Source organism: Hypanus sabinus, chromosome 9 (genome assembly GCF_030144855.1).
Source record: "Hypanus sabinus isolate sHypSab1 chromosome 9, sHypSab1.hap1, whole genome shotgun sequence".
In the NCBI taxonomy this organism is placed as follows: domain Eukaryota; kingdom Metazoa; phylum Chordata; class Chondrichthyes; order Myliobatiformes; family Dasyatidae; genus Hypanus; species Hypanus sabinus.
The window spans coordinates 133,679,347-133,700,135 of record NC_082714.1 but is presented as its reverse complement, the minus strand read 5'-3'; the positions used below and the strand labels follow the sequence as shown (position 1 = coordinate 133,700,135).

At 39.2% G+C, this 20,789-nt stretch overlaps 1 protein-coding gene across 6 annotated transcripts in view; it reads right to left on the bottom strand.

Moving 5' to 3' along the window:
* Positions 1-20,789, bottom strand: part of LOC132399821 (zinc finger protein 512B-like) — a 145,983-nt gene that overhangs the window by 32,328 nt on the left and 92,866 nt on the right. For all 6 annotated transcript variants that reach the window (XM_059980615.1, XM_059980619.1, XM_059980616.1 and 3 more), the window contains 3 exons: positions 10,932-11,003; positions 5,204-5,332; positions 1,619-1,743 (listed from right to left, as the gene is read on the bottom strand). In XM_059980615.1, coding sequence (XP_059836598.1) covers positions 1,619-1,743; positions 5,204-5,332; positions 10,932-11,003 — 326 coding nt within the window. The remainder of the gene's footprint in view (positions 1-1,618; positions 1,744-5,203; positions 5,333-10,931; positions 11,004-20,789) is intronic.

Below are 20,789 nucleotides of genomic sequence, written 5' to 3'. Positions count from 1 at the left end.
TTACTGAGATAGTGATTATGATTAAGCAGGTTAGTTCAAAACCAAATGGTGGAAGAGAAGTCCAATCACATACAAGAAGAAGATCTGCAGATGCTGGAAATCCAAGTAACACACACAAGATGCTGGAGGAACTCAGCAGGCTAGGCAGCATCTATGAAAAAGAGTATAGTCGATGTTTCGGGCCAAGACCCTTCTGCAGGACTGGAGAAAAAAAAGCCAAGGAGTAGATTTAAATAGTGGGGGGAGGGGAGAGAGAAGCACAAGGTAATAGTTGAAACCAGGAGGGGGAGGGGTGAAGTAAAGAGCTGAGAAGTTAATTGGTGAAAGAGACAGAAGGCCATGGAAGAAAGAAAAGTGGAGAGGAGCACCAGAGGAAGGCAATGGGTGGGTAAGGAGATAAGGTGAGAAGGGGAAAAGGGGATGGGAAATGCTGAAGGGGGGGCATTACTGGAAGTTTGAGAAATTGATGCTCATGCCATCAGGTTGGAGGCTACCCAGATGGAATATAAGATGTTGTTCTTGCAACCTGAGTGTGGTCTCATCACAACAGTGGGGGAGGCCATGAATAGACATATTGGAATGGGAATGGGAAGTGGAATTAAAATGGGTGAGCACTGAGAGATCCCACATTTTTCTGGTGGATGGAGCATAGGTGCTCGGCAAAACAGTCTCCCAATCTACGTCTGGTCTCACTGATATACAGGAGGCCACACTGGGAGCACTGGACACAGTATATGACCCCAAAAGACTCAGAGGTGAAGTGTCGCCTCACCTGGTAGGACTCTTTAGGGCCCTGAATGATAGTGAGAGAGGATTTATAGAGGCAGGTATAGCACTTTATACACTTCCGCTCATAAGGAAAAGTGCCAGGAGGGAGATTATTCAGGAGGGACGAATGGACAAGGAGAGTCACACAGGGAGTAATTCCTGCAGAAAGCAGAAAGTGGGGGGGAGGGTGGGAGGGAAAGATGTGCTTGGTGGGATCCTGTTGGAGAGGTAGAAGTTGCGGAGAATTACGTGCTGGATGCAGAGGTTGACGGGGTGGTAGGCTAGGAAAGAGGAACCCTATCCCTGGTAGTGGGGCAGGAGGATGAGGTAAGAGCAGATGTGCATGAAGGTTGAAGGTTGAAGAGAAGTAGTTATTCTTGAATCTGGTGCTGTGGGATTTGAGGCTTCTGTACCCACTAACTGATGGAAGCTTGAGAAGAATAATTTAATTCTATGAGTGAAGGGTATAAGGCAAGCTTTCACTTCAGAAATTGCAGAAAGGCATGCAAGGTCATTCCTTAGTTGCACATTTGGGAAAAAAAACATTTTGGAATCGTTCCATTCAAAATGGAAGTTCAGAACTAGAACCTTTGGTGCCTGGGAGCTTGACTACTTCCTTGTTTGACTTGCATCTCTTCTCCTGGATTAATTCAAGGCAGATGCAATTCCTTCATAAATGTATGTTTTTTCCCTGCACCAGCTGAATTTGCAGAGCTTCTGTATCTCACCCAGGAACGTAGCTTACATTTTAGGATTGGTTCACCTCAAATAACCCACCCCAACTTAAAAATTGGAAGTTTTGTGTACTGATTTTTTTAAAAAAGCATTTGTGGAATTAAGCCTTACAAACCTCTTTGCAATTTTCCAGGTGCTTCTTCAAACCTGCAACAGTCTTTCGGTGCACAGTCCCGCAATTAGGACAGATAACCTCTCCTTTTTCTGTAATTTCCTGATGCCACTTTTCTTCCTGACTTCCTGTTATCAGAAGTTAGAACATAACATTAAAAGCAATATGAAAGATCTATTGCCATAATATCTGGTGTTCAATCTTATGTAGCATTGATTCTGCATTATTTATTGAATCCAGCTTTTCAAAATATTTATAAGAAAAAATTTAACTATGCATTATTCTAGCAAAGGGAACAAAGACATGAAAGAAAATAGGCAAATTTAATTTCATTCCTGCATAAAGCATATTGTTTTCATCACAATGAATAACCATCTGGTTTTGAAGTGTTCAAAGCTGTTTAATTAACTGACTGCTAGGGGTGTTGTACTCCTCATCCCAAGTTAAAGCATCTGACAAAGTAACAATAACTGAGACCAGAGCTTTGTGAACATACAGCATCTTAAAAATAGAACAAAGGCAGCTAGATTTCCTGAAAAATACAAAGTACTTCTAGACTTCTAAGCTCACTAGCTCCTTAAAACAAATCCACTCATTTGATCAAGTGAACAACAACCATTGAAAGACACAGGTACCATTCTTTAAATATACATAAATATCTGATGATGCCATGATGGTGTAATTTTTAACAATACATATCTGAGACACTGACTATAGCCTTATGCCCATGCCATGCCAGTGACAAACTGCTCCAAAGCTGAACAAGTCAGATGAAGGCAATCCGTCAACATTCTGATATTTCCAGCAAGGCTCAGAAGAAGCCTCAAGAAATCCTGGGATGTGTTTGTGACTCACACTGCTTGTTGCTGTTCATTCGCAATGGTAAACTCTTGGGTTCTTATTTCAACTAGGCCCGAAGTTAATCAATTAGGAACTGTATTCCGCAAGTTGATAGGTTTACTCATGGGTGCGCAAATTGGGTCAAAACACTCCAAACCTATTTCTGGCTGCAGCCCTAAACTTAACTCCAGAACACATTATATCCTTTATTACATATGATAACACATTATATATTTAATAAGTTCTTCTGAAAATTTTCAGTTGTATTTTTCCTGTAAATTTTCTACTCAAATGTGGAGAAGCAACATATTATATCCCATCTGAGTATCCTCTAACCTGCTGGCATGAATATTGAATTCTCCTTCCTGTGAACCAATCCTCCTCCCCTCACCTTCTTCTATTTGTCAATTTGATCTTTTTTCTCTCCTGCCTATTACGTCCACTGGGTCCCTTTCTCCTATAGTTCACTCTCCTCTCCTACCAGATTCTTTCTTTTCCAGACCTTGACCTTTCCAATCCACCTGGTTTTACCCATCACCTTCCAGCTAGCCTCCTTCCCCTCCCTCCCCACCTTTTTATTCTGGTATCTTTCCCCTTCTTTCTCAGTCCTGAAGAAGGGTCTTGGTCTGAAAAGTCAACTGCTTACTCTTTTCCATAGATGCTGCCTAACCAGCTGAGTTCTGCCAGTATTTTGTGTGTGTTGCTTTGGATTTCTAGAATCTGCAGACTTACTTGTATTTGTGATGTAGACATTTTATTAATCTGATTAGAATGTATTTTCAAGCATGTATGAATATGAAACTTAAACAATTTATTGTATATCATAGCATTTATGAACTTCTAATCAATGTTGAATATCTGTCCCTCTATCCATGGTGGAAAAATAAACAGAGCGTCAAGTTGAAGATGTACAACAAAATCATCCATTTCTTGCTCAGGTTCTTCAATTGGTAACAATATTTGCTCGACATTATTAATTATTAAAATCCTTTTTCCCGAGTATTGTACTCCAAATCAGCTGCCAAAATTTTCATTCACTTGTAAAATGACAAAACAGGACAATATCCTGTTAACACAGCCCAAGTGGCTTTCCAGACAAAAGGGTGATGCACAATACATCTATAACTCTTAAAAGGACAGGCAAAGTATCAGGAGATGGAACTAAATGTTAGGAGAGATGACAAATTGTAGATGATTTGCAGGCACCCATTTTATATTGTCACTGTCCCTCTGTTCTACCTGTTATTTAAAGAGAAGCATTAGTCATTAGAAGAGTCACAGCCAAGAAAATCATTCAAAGGACCGTAAAAGATCAGCCAATCTCCATAGTTTTGTAAATAATTAAATGTTCTACTATCCCAAATAGTCATTCATGTGATTATTTTAGACAAAGGTTCAAAATCCTGTAAGACGCTCTGTAACAGGATTAAGGGAGCACCTTCACTACTTGAATCCACTCTAAAAAGAAGCCACCAGCTTCTCAAAGAAAGTAAGAATGGATAATAAACACTAAACTTACTAAAGATATTCACATCTCAAATGAGTAATAAACACAAAGTTTTCTGACACAGAAAATTAGATAGATTTTAAGACAATAAACATGTCAGCTTTAATAGCTTATGTTCACATATATTTTATATTATTTTATTAAAGAAATGTTTATTTTGTTAATCAAAAATTTTCAGCTTGATGTCAGCCTTGCTTGCAGTGAAACAATCAATAGAAACAATAATTGGAGTTTAGAGGAGCATCACATTTAAACTTGCATGGTATTAAGGTATTGGAAACTCAAGATGGCACTGAGCTGTGGTCTCCATTGAAGCTGCAACTCAAACAGATTTTTTTTTACTTTCATAGGGATTGGTTTTTGAATAGGGGAGGGAGTTGGTGGTCAGGTCAGAGTTTAGGACAGGGATGTTGGAGAATTATAGGACAAGCATTTGGAAGTCAGCTGCAAGGGCATTATCAGGTATTGGGCCGTGGGCTGGCTCTGAAATTTGGGGTCCAGCATCAGCAAGACCAGATCGGGTGGCCTAGTTTTCAGAGTCCGGTCATCAGCAAGTGCAGCATTAAAGGTCTGGAATTTGGGCTCTCATTCATCACCATTTGTGAGTTATGGCTTGATACTGAAAATCGAAGGTTGATTGAAAATCCAGATCAATGCCCAAAGATCGATCGGAGGATCAAATCAAAGCCCAAAGGTCAATTGGAGGTCCAGACATTGAGGCCCAATGGCCGGAGAACCAAGTCTGCAAATGTTTGTGAGTCTGCTGAGGAAGTCGGGGCTCAGTGTCTATAAATCCGCGAGTCCACTGGCGGCTGGAGGCCAAGGACCACCTGTCCTGGGCTTAGAGGACTGTGCAAGTGGCATGGATGGGTGGGTGCGAGAAAGCAGGAATGCAGTTGTTTTGCTGTTGTTGCTTTATCACTTGGTATATCCCATTTAGTTGTGTTTTGTATTGTTCTGATGAGCGCTGTGGGCAGGTTATGTTGGCGCCAGAATGTGTGGCATCCCCCAGTACATTCTCAGCCAAGTTGTTAACGGAAATGACACAGTTCACTGTATGTTTCCATGTACACGTATAAACAAATCTGAATTTGAATAATAAAGAAAACTACTACTCATTACATACCATTAGTAGATACAGTAAAACTGTAAAAATTATTCTATACTTCATGTGGACAATCTGCCTTAGTATTTTAGAATACCTTATCAATAAGACTTTAAAATATTCAACCGAATCTTACCTGGTAAATATGCAACAGGTTCTTTTTTAATGTGAACCCCCAAAGGTTTTCTTTGAAGTTCTTCAGTGCAAGTGCTTTTAATTTTCTTCTTGCCTCTACCCCTTCCCTTGTCATCTTGTTTTGACAGGCCTTTAATTAATGAAGTAATAAATCCAGAGAGTATATCAAACTTTTTCAGAAAAATCTATTACTTCATCCAACACTACATTTAAATCGTCCCTCTGATATGCTCTTCTTCCTCTGCCTTTTCTACACAAAAATATAGATATCTTATTAATCTACTTAGAAGATATTTTGGGGAAATGAAGTACTGAAATGAACCTCAGACAATTTATTTCATAGCACTAACAAATTTCTACTCAAGGATGATTATTTAACTGTGCTAAACTCTTCCTGCCATAACTCAGTGGACCTGCCAAGTCACAGAACAACAAAGAAATCAATGAATCACAAAGGGATACTGACTAGCGTTACGAATGTGCCACAACTCTGAGGGGCCAAAGGGTACAAAGTAGCCCCCTCCTTTTTGAGAATCGCAAGATCGCTATTAATTTGGGTCTGGGACCCAGGAAATGAGAGAGATTCCACAAGGTTTTGGAATGTGTCCTGGCCTCAGCAAAAACAAAACCCCTGATAACGGCTATTGTCTCTTGGAGACGGAATTGTGTATTGAGTACTGTACTATTCATTGAAGCCCTCAGGGGATGACCAGAGTGGGCTGGTTGAGGGATTGCATCATCCCAACCTGATTGACATCTGAGACCCCGTGAGTAAGGACAAAAGAGGGTCTGGAGAACAACCCCTTTAGACACACCAGGAGAAACGTATGAGACCGGTGGGGACTTGTGTGTGTGTCCATCCTTGCCTGGATAACAAGTCCTCCACGGAACGGCCTTGCTAAAGGACGAATACGGATCAAGATCGGATCAAGGAAAGCCGGCAAGTTTCTTTTCTCAAAATCTCTCTCTCTCCAACAATTGCAACCCCAGTGGTCCCCAAAGCCTGAAGCCTGCATGAACTGAGTGACTTTTATATTTCCATCGGACAATACATTATCCCCTAGACAACGATAGAGCTTATTTCTCATTGATTATTATTATATCCGCACTTTCATATTTAGTGTTGACGACGTATATTATCTGTATGTTTGCATTGATATTATTTTAGTGTCTTTTTACTAATAAATACTGTTAAAAATAGTATCATCAGACTTCAATGGACCTCTCTGTCTTTGCTGGTAAGTGACCCAGTTATGGGGTTCGTAACAAAGTGGGATCTCGTCTCGGGATTTGATACCAAATTGGAGGGCCAGTGAATCGGGCTTGTAAGTCCAAATTTGGATCTGGTTGCGCAGGTAACCAGATAGGAAACCAGCAAAGATGGACGTAGACAGATTCATAGAAAACCCAACTCTGGAGGCGCTAGAGGCTGCCACAAAGTTGGACTTGATAAATATTGCGAAAGGACTAAATCTCACAGAGATGAGGTTGTCAATGAAAAAGCGGGAGGTGCTGAGGGCCATAACTCAATATTTTATTGTGAACAATGTGTTTTCTGCTGAGGTATTGGAAAATATCCCTGAAAAGTTACCAGCCAGTGGGATGGCTCAGTTTGAGTTGGAGAAATTGTTGGAACATGAAATTTAGTTAAAGCAGCTAGAAGCAGCTGAGAAGGAAAAGAAAGGGCTGAGAAGCAACGGGAGCATGAGCTCCAGCTAAAGGAGTTAGAGGTGAAGAGAGAGCAAGAAAAAGCTGAGAAACAAAGGGAACAAGAAATTCAGTTAAAACAGCTGGAAGCAGCTGAAAAGGAGAAGGAAAGGGCTGAGAAAGAGAGGGAGAGAGCCGAGAAGGAGAGAGAGTATGAGGAGAAAGAGAAACAGAGGCAACATGACTTAGACATGGAGAAGTTAAGGCAAGAGCGAAGAGCTCAAGGGTCAGACCGAGAGGAGCGGTTTAATGTTAGTCGAGAGTTTAGGTTAGTACCTCCGTTTGAGGAGACGGATGTTGATAGTTATTTCTTGCATTTTGAAAAGGTGGTAGTGTGAAAAGAGCAATGGGTGGTGTTGTTACAAAGTGTGTTAAAAGGGAAGGCACAACGGGCATATGCAGCGTTGTCCATGGTGGAGGAGTCTGAGAATTATGAGAAAGTAAAGGAGGCCATTCTTCGGACCTATGAATTGGTACCTGAAGCCTATAGACAAAAGTTCAGAAATTTAAAGAAAGGGTGGAATCAGACATATACCGAGTTTGACTATGAGAAGGGTGTGCTCTTGGATCGTTGGTGTGCAGCAGAAATACTGGAAGAAGATTTTTGGCATCTCAGGGAGTTAATTCTGATTGAGGAATTTAAAGGTTGTGTTTCGGATGATATCCGGATGTACTTGAATGAGAAGCCGAATAAGTCCATCTCCGAATTTGCTAGGTTCGCAGATGAATATGCCCTAACCCACAAGACAAAGTTTTCCTCGAATAAAAGTCACCGTTGAGACCGTGGGAACGGTAGAGAAAGCCCGCCGGCTGAGCTAGTGGTAAAATTGAGGAGGAGAGGCAAGACGGCAGGAGAGGTCCTGGCTTGACCTGTTTTAATTGTGGAAAGGTCGGTCATATTGCATCTAGAGCCTTGCTCCGAGGAAGGAGACAGGAAAATGGAAAGCAGCAGTCCCTATAGGACGTTCTGTGGTGATCAGTAAATCGACGAGAGAGCCCCAGGTAGACAGAGTACGAGAAGGGTCTGAGAAATGTATTTCTGAAGGAACCATGTCTGTGAAAGAGGGAGACACACCAGTTCCAGTGCGGATCTGGAGAGACACGGGAGCTGAACTGTCATTGATTAGCAGTAAGGTACTGGATTTTGGTCGCAAGACTAGAGAGGTAGCTTTGAGAGGAATAGGAAAAGGGACAGAAGCAGTGCCCTTGCATAGGATCATTATAAATTGTGAGCTGGTATCTGGACCAGTTGAAATAGGGGTGCGATCAGAATTCCCGAGAACTGACATGGACGTCCTTCTTGGTAACGATTTAGCCAGTGGTAAGGTTTGGTCAGCAATGAAGCTGACGAGCCAGCCTGTAAGTGTTGAGGTCCTGCCCCTAGATTCCAAGATCTATTCCGCATGCGCGATCACTCGCAGCATGTCGAAAAAGGCAGCTGAGAACGAGACCAGTTTAAATCCGGCCAGTATCAATTTGGCCGAGATGTTTTTACCGATCCTGTACTAAGAGGGTTTAGAGGTAAAACGGGGAATAGGAAAGTGAAAGAGAGTAAGGGAGAGGAGGTAGACCTGCCCTTAGCAAGGAGAAAATTTATAGAGGCACGAAGTAAAGATGAGATACAGATAAGGCTGTTAAAAGGTCCAGGGTTGGACATGGATGATATGTCTGGTTTGGCAGAACTGTTTGAAGAAGTTGAAAATTCTAAAGGTGTTCCCGATAATGAAATGAGGGCAGTCCTAGATGAAAAGGATGCCATTACCTTGAAGAAGTCTGCTGGGTTGGCAGATGAGGTTGTTCCAGCCCACAGGGTTGAGTTCACTCCGGAAGGGAGTTGCCCAGAGAGTAGCTGGGAGGATCAGGGGAATTTAGAATTTGAAAAGGGTACGGGTATTGAAAGCCTGGAAGAGGCAGATGTCCCATTTGAGTGTGTTCAAGATGTGGATGCACGTGTTACTGAACCTAGTAATGGAGCTCAGAAAAAGTCTGAGGTATTTGATTCAATTGAAAAGGAATGCAGTCCTTGTGGGTCAGATGGACTTGGTTCAGTGAAGAAAGGGTTAACCTTGGTAATAGTGGGAAGTGAGAATTCCCAGTTGTTGGTGTTCGAAGGTGTGTTAAAAGTTAGTGGAGAGATAAAAAGTGGTGAGGTGAATGGTATTATTGAAGGAAAAGGGAAAAGTGTAGTTCCTAAATTGAATGAAGAAAATTTAAAGTCTGGATTGATGTCAGAAGCAGCAATCAGGCTACAGAGACAATGGCTTGGCAACACGGTGCCTTCGACTCAATTACAGGTTGATTTGGAATGTAAAGGTGCCCCACACACTATTGTTATTCAAGAGTGTGGTGTGAAGAGGCAGGATCTGAAATGCTGTTTGGTCCAAGAGTTTAAACTGAAAACTAATAGCATGAAGGGTCCTGAAGAGAAAACTAGCAACTTGCTTAAAATTAAAGAATTGTGTGGAAATTTGGAAAATGGTCTAAGTTTGGAACACATTGTTGATAAAATAACTCCTATGAAAGGAGCATGCAGAGGCCTATTCCGCACTAGTATACAAGTTAACCACGTGGGAGTTCACTGGAAAAGGAGCAAGGGTTGACGGGATGCCATTTTAAATAACAGGATCCAGTTATAAGGGATTTCGATAAAGCATGTAACTAATAAAGACAACCCCCATAGAAGCTTGACTGTTAAGTTTGAAAGTAAAATAAATATTAGAATTTGCATGAACTTCTGTAGTATACATGTAAGCTAAGATCACAACTCTTTAGTTTTTGCGGAAGAAAAGGAATTTAAAAAAATGGTGGTTATTAAATTAGAGTCTGATGCTACAAGAATTTATTAAGGTACAAGATGTTAAGATATTAAAGGAAGTGACAATGTAATCATTAACTGTTTAGATGCTGAATTGAATGTATAACTGTATTACTCTGTAGTGAAAAAAAAACTTTTGTATTGTGCTAGATTCTAAAATCCTGTAAGAATCTGTATTAATTCATTTTTACCGATGGTAAAAATCTTTGAAGGAAGGGGGTGTTACGAATGTGCCACAACTCTGAGGGGCCGAAGGGTACAAAGTAGCCCCCTCCTTTTTGAGAATCGCAAGATCGCTATTAATTCGGGTCTGGGACCCAGGAAATGAGAGAGATTCCACAAGGTTTGGAATGTGTCCTGGCCTCAGCAAAAACAAAACCCCTGATAACGGCTATTGTCTCTTGGAGACGGAATTGTGTATTGAGTACTGTACTATTCATTGAAGCCCTCAGGGGACGACCAGAGTGGGCTGGTTGAGGGATTGCATCATCCCAACCTGATTGACATCTGAGACCCCGTGAGTAAGGATAAAAGAGGGTCTGGGGAACAACCCCTTTAGACACACCAGGAGAAACGTATGAGACCGGTGGGGACTTGTGTGTGTGTCCATCCTTGCCTGGATGACAAGTCCTCCACGGAACGGCCTCGCTAAAGGACGAATACGGATCAAGATCAGATCAAGGAGAGCCGGCAAGTTTCTTTTCTCAAAATCTCTCTCTCTCCAACAATTGCAAACCCAGAGGTCCCCAAAGCCTGAAGCCTGCATGAACTGAGTGACTTTTATATTTCCATCGGACAATAAATTATCCCCTAGACGTATATTATCTGTATGTTTGCATTGATATTATTTTTGTGTCTTTTTACTAATAAATACTGTTAAAAATAGTATCATCAGACTTCAACGGACCTCTCTATCTTTGCTGGTAAGTGACCCAGTTACGGGGTTCGTAACACTAGAAAGTGTTTAAAAAATCAGTTTTCAAAATAGAAAAAGAAAATTAACTCAAAAAGCTCGAAAATATCAAATAGGGAACAGCGAATTATTTTCATCTCCATTTAAAATCAAAACTTGATTAGCTTTTGTTTTCACTGATGATGAAAATTCTCCAACGCACCATTACTTATCCTTCAAAATTCCCAAAGATTAACATGAGTCATCCAAACCATTTACAACATATTTGAAGTTACTGTTGATTTGTTGGTTTACCTTTCAATCCAAAAGTTCCAGATATGGATGGCTGTTCTCCTGTAAACTTCTTAGGTGTTTTCTGTTTCCTTCCTAGTTCAAACAAATGATTGTAATGTATCAGCGAAGTATTATTGGACAAAAACGTAACATGTGAGAATATTCTTGGTTGACTTTACCATGTAATGGTTTTGTGAGCTTTCAGCTTTGGAATAATTTATGGAATAGAATTTCTAACTTTCCATTACTAATATTTTGATAACCAAAGTTATAGTATCATAGAATACTACAGCATTGAAATAGGCCCTTCAGCCCACACTGGCCATGCTAACCCAATCTTCTGCCTAGCTCCCTCTGCCGGTACCTGGACCATATCCCCAAAACCCCTCTCATCCATTTGCCTCTCTTTCTTTCTTTCTAAATCTTTTTATTAATATTAGTAATATGGACAGAATACAAATGATATATTGATAAAGAAATTACCAACATATAAATTCCATTGCATATGAAAAAATACATACATAATAGTTACAATATAAATGAGTTTACCAAGACATAAGCCATAAAATATATATATGAACATAGTAAGTCTAAATATTTCATAATATATGATATAAACAAAACAGAAAAAAGAAAGAAAAAAAAACAAAAAAAATATAATGCAAAACTAGCTAATCTAATCTAATAACTAATCACTAATATAGAAGAAAAAAGAAGCAAAAAAAGAGAGAAAAAAAGGGGGCTGTTTATAATATCTCACAAAAATAAGTATTCATCAATGCCGTCACTTCCGGTCCTCTCAAAATACATAAGCTAAAAGCTGGGAAATCAAATGAACTTGGCACAGGGTCATATTACATCATATGAAAATGTTGAATAAATGGTCTCCATAACTTTTCAAATTTAATAGAAGTCTCAAAAGTATCACTTCTAATTTTTTCTAAATTTAAACATAACATAGTTTGAGAGAACCAATTAAATACAGTGGGAGGATTAATTTCTTTCCAATTCAACAATATAGATCTTCTAGCCATCAGAGTTAGAAATGCAATCATTCGACGGGCAGAAGAAGATAAATGCAGTGAGTCTAAGATTGGTAAACCAAAAATTGCGGTAATAGAATGAGGTTGTAAATCAATATTCAAAACCGCAGAAATAATATCAAAAATATCTTTCCAATATTTCTCCAAAAATGAACAAGACCAAAACATACGAGTTAAATACACAATTTCAGAATGACATCTATCACAAATAGGACTAATATGAGAGTAAAAATGAGCTAATTTCTCCTTGGACATATGGGCCCTATGTACGACCTTAAATTGTATTAATGAATCTTTGGCACAGAACGATGATGTATTAACTAATTGAAGAATTCTATCCCAATTCTCACTAGAAATACTAAGACTAAGCTCTCTTTCCCAATCCTTTTTAGTCTTATAAAGAGGCTCTGAACTTATCTTCATAATTATATTATAAAGTTTTGAAATAAGCCCTTTTTGAAAAGGGTCTAATTCAAATAAACTCTCCAAAGTATCTGAAGGCACAAAATTTGGAAACATAGAGAGTACAGAACTTAAAAAATGTCTAATCTGTAAATATCTAAAAAAATGAAATCTAGGCAAGTTATATTTGTTGGATAATTGCTCAAAAGACATCAAACAATTATCTAAAAATAAATCAGAAAATCTTAGTAATCCCTTAGTTTTCCAAGCCGAATAAGCTTGATCTATAATGGAAGGGTGAAAAAAACAATTAGATACAATAGGACTATTTAAAACGAATTGAGTCAACCCAAAAAATCTCCGAAATTGAAACCATATACGCAAAGTATGTTTAACTATCGGGTTGTCAATTCGTTTCGTCAATTTAGAAAGAGCAAAAGGGAGAGGAGTCCCTAAAATAGAACCCAGAGCATAAGCTGATACCGATTTAGTTTCTAAACTCACCCAACAAGGGCCAAAAGATCCACCCCCATCTTTCAACCAACATAACAAATATCTAATATTAACTGCCCAATAGTAAAATCTGAAATTAGGTAATGCTAACCCGCCTTCCTTTTTTGTCTTCTGTAAATATGTTTTACCTAACCTGGGATTTTTGTACTGCCATATATATGAAGAAATTTTAGAGTCAACGTTAGTAAAAAAAGATTTCGGGATAAAAATTGGTATCGCTTGAAAAATATATAAAAACTTAGGTAAAATAACCATCTTAATAGCATTAATCCTACCTATTAGGGATAAAGATAAAGGTGACCACTTAGTAAACAAACCTTTAATCTGATCAATTAAGGGTAAAAAATTAAATCTAAATAAATCTTTATGGTTTTTTGTGATTTTGATCCACATTTGCCTCTCCAAACACGTCTTAAAAGTTAGAATTGAACCCAGATCTAGCACTTCTGCTGGCAGCTTGTTTCACATTAGCACCACTCTCTGAGCGAAGAAGATTCCCCTCAGATTCACGAGTATTTAACCACCCTCAACCTAGTTCTCATCTCACCCAGCCTGCGGCGAAAAAACCTGTATGCATTCATCCTTATTATACCTCTCGTAATTTAGTATACCTGTATGGATTGTTTAGCCTGAGACATCAAGTTTCATACTGTCATGATGATCCTACAAAGTTGAGGAGAGAGGGGTATTTACGTTCCAGGGAAAACAACACTAGTTTGATAGGCAGTGGAGAATGCTGGTAGAAGTTCTGAGTTTAAGCTCTGATTTGGTGAACAAGAAAGGCAAATAGAACTGAGGTTAGCTGTGCTGAAAATGTTGGAAAGGAAAAAGATGAAGTACAATCAATTGGACTGAGCAGAATTTAGGCTAGAAAAGTAATGTTCAGCTTTCTGACAGTTTCTGCAGTATTTTTATTATATGTTTTACTACAATAAGTCCCACATCAATTAGTAATGATAATTCAGTTGCACCCAAAATGGCCTTCGCAGGTGCCTAATTATTTTTAAAACAGGGGAAGTTTATTTGCAAGTGGACACTTTGGAATGCAGACTAATGTATTTCAGTAATGACATGTTGCTCTGTTGATTTTGAAACACAGCAGCTTAGCTAGTACAGTCTAATCTAGCACAAGTGATCTCATCATGCTCAGCAGCAGGAAGTATCACCCACTAGTACTACTTAAAGGAATGATCTAATAGTGACAGATCAATTTCTAACTGATTTCGTCTGGCTGATGCTAAAATATTTGACAGTTCTAATTTGTTTGGTCGGAATGGTGTGGTGTGTTCTAAAAAAATCTCCTCTACTTCTACTCTACCTTTAGTCTAAGCAGTTGAGTTTTCAGTAAACCAGTATTGAACTTCTGAGCAAAATGGCATTATTGCTGCTAATAGATTTAACAGTCCCATTTAAAGTTGCTAAATATCATTCAAGTACCCAAGTGATTTGTCAGGAATGATGTGACATGAACATGTCAGTAACTGGCAAAGGAAAGAACAGAGTAGATTAGGAGGTAGTGACTCACAAAGTAAAACATGTAGGAATGGCTTCTCACAAGGGTAGTGAGTCTTTGGAATACTCTATCCCAGATGAGGCTTGATCATTGGTAGTTAAAGAGGGAACAGACATATTTTTGAGAATTTTCACGTGTTATAATGAATGACAGGACAGGCTTGAAGGGCCATGCGGCCTACTCCTGCTCTTGTTCTAAAGTAAATGTGAATGGATACTGATGGACAGATGTCACAGGTGATACAGGATTTATTTATAGCTAGAAAGGCAAGAACTGTTTAAAGATAGCCTAAGTGTTACTGTTCTCAGAGATGCCTCATAAATTTGATTGGAGTTTCTGGAGGAGGTGTCCAAGAAGGCTAGGCAGTAGAAGTTACCGAATTAGAAATTACTCAACCTTTAACAACTTCCCACATGATGCTGCAAGTTGGACACAAAATTGGATTCGTAGTAGAAAACAGTGTGACTTTTCAGAACAAGGACCTGTAACCAGTGTGGTACTGCAGGGCATGGGGCTGGGTGAATCATTTTTCATTTTATTGATTTAATATTTTGGAAGAGAATGTAAATGATGTACTAAGTAAATTTGCAGATGTCACCAAGATTGATGGTACAGTGGACACTGAAGAACAGTGATATTTAACTCCGACAAATTGAAAATGATGTACTTTGAGAGGTTCAATCAGGCCAGGACATACACAGTGAATGGCAGGTCTTTGAGGAGTGTTATTGAACAGTGAGTCACTGAAATAGTTCCTTCAAAGTGATAACATAGGTAGACAAAGTAGTAAATGAGCAAATAATATGCTAGCCTTTAGCAGCAGAGGCGCTGAGTAGTAGAATGGTGATGTCATATTACAGGTACACTCTACAAATCACTAGTTAGGCTGCAGCTGAAATATTGTGTACCATTCTGTACACTATGGGAAGGACAGAAATAAGCTAGACAGGATGCACAAAAAATTCACAGGAATGTTGCCTGGACTGGGGGGCTTGAGTTACAAGGAGAAATTAGGTAGGCTGGAGAGTTTTCCCCAAAGTGAAGGAAGCTGAGGGGTGACATTGTAGAAATTTGTAAAATTATGCAGTGCATAGATAGGATAGACAGTGACATTCCTTTCTCACGGTTGGGGAGTCTACAACAAGAAGGCATACAGTAGGTTTAAGGTAAGAGGGGAAAGATTTAAATGAGATCAGAGGGACAAGCTTTTTCCACAGAGCAACATGGATTGGGTGGCTAGATAGCATGATGTTAATACAGCTTGGGGTGTCAGAGGTAATTTCTGACATCATCTGTAAGTGGTCTGTATGTTCACCCCATCGAGTGCGAGAGTTTTCTCCAGGCGCTCCGGTCTCTTCCCACTGTCTACAGACATACCAGCTGGCAGGTTAATCAGTCACTGTAAATTGTCCCATTATTAGGCTTGCGTTAAATTGGGGGGTGCTGGGCAGCACAGCTTAAAGGCCCAAGGGTCCATTCCACACTGCATCTCAATAAGTAGTGTAAATTTAATAAATAAATATACACAATCAGCTTTCAAAGAAGATGGTAGATACAGGTACAATTACAACACATGAAAGAACTTTTGAATGGAAGAGTTGAGGGATAATGCAGGGAAATAGGATGAGTCTGGACAGGCTTCTTGGTCAGCACAGACAAACTAGGCTTCATCTCTATAAATCTACAAATGCAACAAAGATTTTGATAGTTACTTGAGAATGATTATATGTGTGCACTTGACTATACACACTAAATCATTACACGTCAGAGTGCAAATAACTAAACATTAAGAGATAAAAACTACACTAAACATCTTAAGTGTTACTCAAACAAGGTTTGATGTTGCACAATTATACAGTTAATAACATATTATATTGAATATCAAACTCAGGATCTGTATAGGTTGTTCTCCTCGGGATTTCATATTTCCTTACTCAGAATTCTCCTCTAGACTGAACTGAAAGTTTGAGTGCTAACTTAATTGAATAAAGTAAAAGGGAAGGAGAGTGCAGGAGAGGTTATGGAAATCTCCAAAATAAATAAACAGACAAACAGTTTAGAAAGGGATAATAATTTAACTTCTGGTAACATCGGGGCAAAATTGAAAAAGGTGACGAACACAGGATTGAAGGTGTTATATCTGACTGCATGCATTAAGGCAGATGATCTTGTAGCACAGTTAGAAATTGGCAGGAATAACATTGTGGGCATTACGGAGTCTCAGATGAAAGAAGATCATAGTTGGGAGCTTAATGTCCAAGGATACACATTGTATTGAAAGGACAGGCAGGTAGACAGAGGGGGTGAGGTGACTCTGTTGGTAAAAAATGAAATCAACTCCTTTGAAGGAGGTGACATAGGATTGGAAGATGTAGAATCCTTGTGGGTAGGGGCTAAGAAACTGCAAGGGTAAATAGACCCTGATGGGAGTTATATATAGGCCTATGAATTACAAAAGGAAATAGAAAAGGCATGTAAAAAAGCCAATGTTGTGATAGAGTTGCAGGATTTCAACATGCAGGTAGACTGGAAAAATCAGATTCGTACTGAATCCCAAGAGAAGACATTTGCAGAAAACCTACAATATAGCTTGGCCAGCTTGTGGTTAAGCCCATTAGAGAAAAATTGAGTGTTATGTAATGAACTAGATTTGATTAAGGAGCTTAAGGTAAATGGACTGTTGGGAGGCAGTAATCGTAATATGATTCCCTGTATTCTGAGAGAGAGATAAGCTAAAATCAGATGCAATGCAGTAAAGGGAATTAAAGAGACCTGAGATAGAAGCTGGCCAAAGTTGACTGGAAGGGGTTGACTAGCAGGGAAGACAGCCAAACAGCAATGGCTGGAGTTTCTGAGACCAATTCAGAAGGCATAAGATAAATATAGCCCAAAGAAGAGGTAAAATTCTGAAGTGAGAATGAGATAACTGTGGCTGAGAAGGGAAGTCAAAAGCAGCATAAATTCAAGAGAGAAGGCATATATTACAGAAAAAAAATTAAAGAGAACCTGGAGGATTGGGAACCTTGTAAAAACTAAGAGACAGCAATTAAATAAAGGAGAGAAAAGAGGACATAAAGGTAAACTAGCCAATAATATAAAGGAGGATAACAGAAATTTTGTCAAGTACATAATGAGTAAGTGAGATGAGGCAGTGGATATCAGACCACTGGAAAATAACACTGAAATGGGGAACAAAGAAATGGCGGATGAACTGAATAAGTATTTTCAAGTTACAGTTTAATTATCATTCAACTATACACAAATACCTATGATTACAGCAAAATGAAACAGTGCTCCTCTTGGGCCAAGGTGCAAAACACAATACCAACAGTCATACACAGCAGAAAGCAGACATTGCAAATATAGCAAGTAAACATACAGTCACACAAAATATATCTATAGCCTAATTCCCTGAGCGGCATACCCTGTAATTTGATGGCTCATGTGTGTTATCAGCAAGAACAAGCAATTCTCAGCAATCCGCAGCTGACATAAATCTGCTTGTCTTCCACTGAGTGAACACTGGATGGCAGCATCAATGGGAGGTGCTAGCCCCCAAGCCAGCATGGACATTGCACTACTCTACCTCTCGTGTCTTCTCTCCTGGACTGCTGCAACAGGCGAGCCCGTGGCTTGAGGCCTAGTCCTTACTACAACCAAGGCCTCACAGCTCCCCTGCACTCTGTCTCACCCAAAAAACAAGGGAAATGGACTTGCAGTATTTTACATTACCAATTTCCAACAGGGTTTTGCACTAGTCTTCACTGTAGAAAGCACCAGCAGTATGCCAGAAATTTGAGTGTCAGAGGGCAGAATTGATTATAGTCATTATTACTAAGAAGGTGCTTGGGATGCTGAAAGGGTTTAAGGTAGATAAGCCACCTGGACCAGATGGACTATATCTCAGGGTTCTGAAAAAAAGTTGACTGAAGAGATTGTGGAGGCATTTTTAGTGATCTTTCAAGATTCTACAATGGTTCCAGAGTAATGGAAAATTGCAAATATCACTCCAATCTTTAAGGAGGGAGGAAGGCAAAAGATAGAAAATTATAAGCCATTTTCCTTGCATCTGTGGTTGGGAAGATGTTGGAGTGCATTATTAAGGAAGAGCTTTGGCGTAGTTGGAGGTACATGATAAGATATACTGAAGTCCCTAAAGAGAAAATCTTGCCTACCAAAACTGTTGGAATTCTCTGTGGAAATAACAGACAGGATAGACAGTCAGTGGATATTGCTTACTAGAATTTTCAGAAGGCCTTTGACAGGGAGCCACAAATGATGCTGCTAAACAAGTTAAGAGCTCATGGTATTACAGGAAAGATACTAGACATGTGTCGAAGATTGGCTTACTGGCAGGAGGCAAAAAGAGGAAATAAAAGTGTAATTTTCAGATTGGTTGCTGGTGACTACCAGAGTTTCACAGGGGTCCGTGTTGGGTCTGCTTCGTTTCATGTTATATATCAATGATTTGGATGATGGAATTGATAGCTTTGTGACCAAATTTAAAGATAATACAAAGATAGGTGGAGGGGCAGGTAGTGTTGATGAAGCAGGGAGTTTGCAGAAGAACTTAACAGATTAGGAGAATGGGCAAAGAAGCGGCAGCTGGAATATAGTGTAAAGAAGTGCACTTTGGTAGAAGGAATAAGATGGAGATGACTTTCTAAATGGCAAGAAAATTCAGGAATCAGAATGCAAAGTGACTTGGAGACCACATGCAGGATTCCCAAAAGGATAACTTGCAAGTTGAGTCAGTGGTATGGATGCCAAATGCAATGTTAGCATTCAATTCAAGAGGATTAAAATATAAAATCAGGAATGTAATGCTGAGGTGTTATGAGACATTGGCCAGACTGCACTGTGAGCAGTTTTGAGTCTCTTATCTAAGAAAGGATATGCTGGCATTGACAGGGGTCCAGAGGAGATTCACATGAATAAAAAGTTCAACATATAAGAACCATTTGATGGCTCTGGGCCTGTACTCGGTAGAGTTTAGAAGATTGGGGGAGGCGGGGAATCTCACTGAAAGGTAGCATATATTGAAAGGTCCTGATACAGTGGAGGTGGAGATGATGTTTCCTGTAGTGGGAGAGTCTAGGAACAGAGGACACAGCCCCACAATAGAAGGATGTCCTTACAGAACAGAGGTAAGATGGAATTTCTTTAGTTAGAGGGTGCTGAATCTGTGAAATGCATTGCCACGAATGGCTGTGGAGACCAAGTCATTGGGTATATTTAAATCAGTGGTTCATATGTTTGGGATTAGTAAACAAAGGTTAGGTGAGAAGCAGAAGAATGGGGGTTGAGTGGGATAACAAGTCAGCCATGATGGAATGGCAGCGCAGACACAGTGGGGCAAATGGCCTAAGTCTTAAGATCTTATGGAATTTCTGTGCTCTTCCATTGTGGGTTCAATCCACAGTAACTTAATCACAGACAATTCACAATAAGATGAATAAAGTGTTGCATTGTAACTTTAAGTGCATTACCAAATGAAAGTGCTAAGCATAACTTAAGTCAAAATGAACAATCTTGTGCCATTATTCAAAAGTGAGCAAGGAATCATCACATTGTATTTATAAACACTTCATTTTCAAGTACACTTGTCTAAACCACAAGAATGATTCAAATTTCAAGTTATGGCCCATTTAGCATGAGGCATCATGGGGCAACTGGAGATCACTAAAGGTGTAATATAAAGGCACATTTGTCCATTGTTCTGGAATTTAATTGCAAACCACTTTACCACAAAGATACAGTGTCTGACATTCAAAAGCTATTAAAATAAATTAAACACAAGTGAAAAGTATTAAGCTATCAGGAATATAATAACAGTAAACATAACATAAATTACTAAAAAAACTTTTTTTAAAACTTTTACACTCTCAAAAATAAGGTCAATCATAAAAATTGCAAATATTCTAATGCATTGCTTTCTCAAAGCTGTTCCTTCTAGTCAAAAGAATAAATTCCTTCTTCCTGTACTACATGAAATGACTTGGGTTAAGCGAGCAGATTTCCTAACTTCAAGTGAAAGGGAATTGCTGCAAATCTAAACTGCACAACAGCCCAGGGTGAGACTGCCATTAGGGAAATGCACTGGAAAAGTGAGCCTAATAAGTGTGGGAAATCTGTTCTTCCAAGGAAACCTAAACTCGTTGGTAATTATCAGGAGAAATATTAGCAATCCACAGAATTGCTATGGATATTCCAGCATTTCCTCGCAAGATGCAGCCTAAATGATTTTAAAATGTTGAATGTTCTTAGTTCACTCTTAAAAAGTAAGGATGAGCTCAGTCAAATATCAAATATAAACACAAATTAGTTTAATTTGTCACTATAAAAATAAAAAGCACCAAAATCCTAAATCTTGACCTTCAGAAAAACATTGCCGATCCATTTTAAGTT